This window comes from Nicotiana sylvestris, chromosome 8, assembly GCF_000393655.2.
Source record: "Nicotiana sylvestris chromosome 8, ASM39365v2, whole genome shotgun sequence".
NCBI classification, from domain to species: Eukaryota; Viridiplantae; Streptophyta; class Magnoliopsida; order Solanales; family Solanaceae; genus Nicotiana; species Nicotiana sylvestris.
In genome coordinates this window covers 33,588,996-33,594,376 of record NC_091064.1, presented here as the reverse complement: position 1 = coordinate 33,594,376, position 5,381 = coordinate 33,588,996, and the positions used below count along the sequence as shown (strand labels likewise).

General features: G+C 42.6%; 1 protein-coding gene across 1 annotated transcript; it reads left to right on the top strand.

Moving 5' to 3' along the window:
• Positions 1-2,304: 2,304 nt before the first annotated feature.
• On the top strand, positions 2,305-3,171 carry LOC138874892 (uncharacterized). The gene has a single exon (XM_070153683.1). The coding sequence runs from the start codon at positions 2,305-2,307 to the stop codon at positions 3,169-3,171; it is 867 nt and encodes a 288-aa protein (XP_070009784.1).
• Positions 3,172-5,381: the final 2,210 nt, after the last annotated feature.

Here is a 5,381-nt window from a genome sequence, read left to right as displayed (position 1 = left end):
AAAGCATTGTACTTAGGTTCAAATACTGCTTGTTATAGAATAGAAATAGAAGTAGAAAACAAACCAACCATTTGTGGAGGTGCAATTAAGAGCAAAACCCGTATCTCTACTCGGATATAAACCTAAATCCAAACTAATTAACTCCATGTGGATTCGATCCTGACCTTTGTTGGGTAAAACTGCATCGACCATCCGTGCTACTTAATAGTAGTGCAGGTGTGGAACTGATCAAATTTTGGCTCCGTTGCCAGGGAGTTAAACGGTTTTAGCTATATCTCCGAGTATATGTGTGTTTTGTTTTTCTTTCCTTCCGTTTTTCTAATTTGTTTGTAGATTGCTTTTAGGTACAGGCTCTTAACAATGATGCTCCCAGAAATTTTCCATTGGGGGAGGAGGTAGATGATGATAATGTGGATGAGATTCAACCTGAACCACAAGCACAAAGGAGAGGCCGACCGCCTTATGATAATATTCCAAACCCCCACCTCCAGCAAGGGCAACACACCGGGTGTTGCCCAATGAAGCATACACAAGTGCAATAGTCCCACTCCGAATTAGGGCGGGCAACTTCCAAATAAAAATGTCATGCTTACACTCTTGGAACATAGGGGTTTATTCCCTGGATCTCCACACCAAAATGCCTACAAGCATCTAATGGGTTTTGTTGATACATGCTGGGGGAGCAAGCAAACTAACGTTTCTGACAATGCATTGAGATTAAGGCTTTTCCCATTTTCTCTAAGGGGGAAGGCTTTGGATTGGCTTAAAAGGTTGCCCAACCATTCCATCACCACTTGGGATGAGTTGGCCGAGAAATTCATAGCAAAGTTCTTCTCGCTGGGACATATGGCGGCACTGAGAGATGAGATCATTGCCTTTAAACAAGAGACAAATGAACCACTTCATGAGATTTGGGAAAGATATTGGACGATAGTTAAAGAATGTCCGAACAATGACATGACCGAAGCCATGATCCAACAAACATTCTACCGTGGCATCAACACTACCAAGTAGTGTGTAGTTAACTAACTCGCCGGGGGAAACTTCATGAACACACCTTATGCTGAGGCGTGTGATATACTTGATGAGATGGAGGATACTTCCTCGACGTGGCAAAGTCGAGCTAATGTGCCACAAGGTGATCCCAATGTCATTCACCTACACAAAGAGCTCCACAACCACGACCAAGTAATAGTTGAGATAACTACAACCATGAACTAGTGGGCTAAAGCTCATTTGCAACAAGTTCAAGGGCCAAAATAAGTGAATGCCATGGAAGGGGTAAATATGATGGTCAACAAGAGGAGGCAATGAGGTCAACAAGTTCAAGGAAATCCGGATCAATTTGAGCAGAGCGGTAGTGGTTAAAATCAAGATGATGTGTATGATGATGAAAGTGAAGAGGTTTAGTATGTGAACAACTACCAAGGACAATAGGGCAATGCTCCGAATCAACAACAGTAGAGATCCCAAGGAAATTGGGGAAATCAAAATCAACAAGGAAATTGAAATAATGGCAACAACAACAACCAAAGTAACTGGGGGAACAACAATCAAAATTAGGGAAACCAAGGTAACTAAGGCAACTGGGGTGGCAATAACAATAGCAATTGGGGAGGCAATAACAACCAAAGGGGTTGGAATAATAATAATTAGGGGAATAGGGGGCCGGGCTTTCAAAGGCCTCCGATATTTCTGCAACCTAACAACCCACTCCATATCTATCACAAGGTCCTAGCTCGTCTAACAATGAGATGGAACAGACTGAGTCAATGTTTGAGCAAATGATGAAAAAAACGCCGACTCCAATGCCCAATTAGCGTCCCATAATACTTCTACCCGCAACTTGGAGGTCCAACTTGGCCAAATTTCTCAAGCTTTGAATACTCGCCCTAAGGGGGCACTACCTAGTGATACGGTAGTAAACCCGAAGGGAGGAAAAAATACGGGCCATGCTATGGTTGTGACTACAAGAAGAGGTAGAGGTGGAGATGCTAGTACCTCTAATGCAGGAAAGGTTGTGAGTGATGATGTGTTGGTGCAAGATGATGATGAGCAAAGCAAGTGAGTGATAAGAATGTGAATGAAGAAGTGAGAATTGACATTGGTGAAAACGTGAAGGATACACAAAATGATGTGAACCTGTCTAGGGAACACGTGATAGACATACCAGAAATGGTAGTGCCCAAAACAAAGGTTCCTTTTCAAAGGCCTCCTCTACCATACCCTCAAAAGCTTTAAAAACAAAATAATGAGAACTAGTTCAAGAAATTTATTGATATGATGAAAAGTTTGTCCATAAATATGCCTTTGGTGGAAGCTCTAGAACAAATGCTGGGATATGCCAAGTTTATGAAAGACTTGGTAACAAAGAAGAGATCTATGAATTGTGAAACAATCAAAATGACGCACAAAGTGAGTGCCATTATACATTCCATGGCCCCAAAGCTAGAGGACCCCGATGCTTTTACAATCCCGTGCACTATTGGTAGTGCCGATTTCACCAAAGCTTTGTGCGACTTGGGGGCAAACATTGACTTGATGCCATATTCTGTATTCAAAACATTGGGGATTAGGAAACCAAGGCCCACATCCATGAGGTTGCAAATGGCGGATAGGACAATGAAGATGCTATTGGGGATAATAGATGATGTTCTAGTTAAGGTCGACAAGTTCATACTTCCCGCAAATTTTGTGATACTTGACTGCGAGGTTGACTATGGGGTGCCGATCATATTGGGAAGACCTTTCCTAGCTACAGGAAAGGCTTTAGTTGACGTGGAAGAAGGGGAGCTCACCTTCCGGGTGGGTGATGAAAAAGTTACGTTCCATGTCTGCAAGTCAATGAGGCAGCCCAATAGCAACAAAGTATGTTCATTTGTGGATCTTGTGACCGAGGTGATTGTTGAAGACACCAGTGCTGTAATTAATGTGGAGGACCCTTTGGAAGTTGTGTTGTTGAACCCTGATGTGACTGAGGATGAAACCTTGGTGGAATATGTCAATGCTTTACAAGGAATGGGTTCATACACATATGAGCCCTGGAAACTTTCCTTGGATCTTGAGAACCGAAAGACTCCACCAACAAAGCCCTCAATCGAGGAGCCTCTCATATTGGAGTTGAAGCCTTTGCCTTCACACCTCATGTGTGAATTCTTGGGTCCTTGTTAAACTTTACCTGTTTTTCTTTCTTCGTGCTTAAGTAACGTGCATGTAGATGCCAACCTTGCGGTGCTCCAAAGAAGGTAGAAGGCAATTGGATGGACTTTGGTTGTTATTCGGGGTATAAGCCCCACCTTTTTCATGCACAATATTATACTAGAGGATAAAGCCAAACCCTCCATGGAACATCAAAGGAGGTTGAATGAGGCCATGCAAGAGGTCGTTAAGAAAGCAATTATCAAGTGGCTAGATGCAGGGGTTGTGTACCCCATTTCGGATAGTTCATGGACTTCGCCGATACAATGTGTGCCAAAGAAGGGGGTATGACTGTGGTCACAAATGAGAAAAATGAGTTGACCCCCACTAGGACTATCACTGGATGGAGGGTATGTATGGATTATTGAAAACTGAACAAAGTGACCCGCAAAGACCATTTTCCATTGCCCTTTCTTGATCAAATGTTGGATAGACTTGCCGGGTATGCCTATTATTGCTTTTTAGATGGGTACTCAGGATACAAACAAATTCTCATTACATCGGAAGACCAAGATAAAACCACCTTCACATGTTCGTATGGCACATTTGCATTCTCACGGATGCCGTTTGGTTTGTGTAATGCACCGACTACCTTTCAGCGGTGTATGCTGGCAATATTTACGGATATGGTGGAGGACTTCCTCGAAGTCTTCATGGATGATTTTAGTGTTGTGGGTGAATCCTTTGAATAATGCTTGGATAATCTTGACAAAGTGTTGGCCCGATATGAAGAGACCAACCTAGTGCTTAATTGGGAAAAATGCCACTTTATGGTCGATGAGGGCATTGTCCTAGGCCATAAGATCTCAAAGAATGGTATGTCAAAGATTTAAGTGATTTCAAAACTCCCTCCTCCTACTTACATCAAAGGAGTGAGGAGCTTTCTAGGGTATGCGGGATTCTATCGTCGGTTCATCAAGGATTTCTCAAAGGTGGTGAATCCCTTGTGCAAGTTGTTGGAAAAAGATGCAAAGTTTGTGTTCAATGATGATTGCATGAAAGTTTTTAAGCTTCTCAAGTATAGATTGACTACCACTCCCATCATTACCGCACCCAATTGGAGGTTACCATTTGAGCTCATGTGCGATGCTAGTGGTTGCGGTAGGAGCGGTTTTGGGGCAAATGATCAACAAGATATTTCATCCAGTCTATTATGCAAGCAACATGATGAATGATGCTCAAGTCAATTATATGGTGATCAAGAAAGGGTTATTAGCCATTGCCTTCGTCATGGAAAAGTTCAGGCCATATCTCATGGGTACCAAAGTGATTGTGCACACCGATCACGTGGCACTTCGTTACTTGATGACAAAGAGGACTCTAAGGCTAGGTTGATGAGATGGGTTCTTCTTCTTCAAGAATTTGACCTTTAAATTACTGATAAAAAAGCGAGTGAAAATTAAGTGGCGGACCACTTGTCCGCTTGGAAGAGGAGGGGAGGCCCCATGACGGCCTCGAAATTAATGATTCATTTCCGGATGAACAACTCCTCTCCGTGTCTTTGACTAGTATGCCTTGGTTATCCGATGTGGCTAACTTTTTTGTGACCGGCATTGTCTTGAGTGAGCTCTCTTCTAACCAAAGGAAGATGCTTAAACGGGACAACTTGGATTATTATTGGGACAAGCCATATCTTTTCAAGATTTGTAATGATGTTGTGATCCGGAGATGTGTTCCGGAAGAGGAGCAATTGAGTATTCTTGATGCTTGCCATTCCTCGCCCTATGGTGGTCATCATGGTGGGGCGAGAACTGCTTCAAAGTTTCTGAGTTGTGGATTTTATTGGCCTACCATGTTTAAAGATGCTAGTGAGCTTGTTAAGAGATGTGATGAGTGTTAGAGAGCTGGTGGAATTTCCAAGAAGGACGAAATGCCTCTCACCACTATTCTTGAGATTGATATTTTTGACGTGTGGGGCATCGACTTCATGGGTCCATTTCTGAGTTCATGTAGTAACACTTATATTCTAGTTGTCGTTGATTATGTTTCCAAGTGGGTTGAAGCTGTGGCTTTGCCAATAATGAGGTACGGAGTGTGGTGGTATTCTTAAAGAAAAATATCTTCACAAGGTTTGGCACTCCAAGGGCGATCATTAGTGAATAGGGGTCTCATTTTTTGCAACAAGGCCTTTGATACTTTACTTTCCAAGTATAGTGTCAATCATAAGGTATCAAACCCTTCTC

Bases quoted from the DNA above. Each gene is read 5' to 3' on its own strand.
- LOC138874892 (XM_070153683.1), top strand. From the start codon at position 2,305: ATGCCTTTGGTGGAAGCTCTAGAACAAATGCTGGGATATGCCAAGTTT.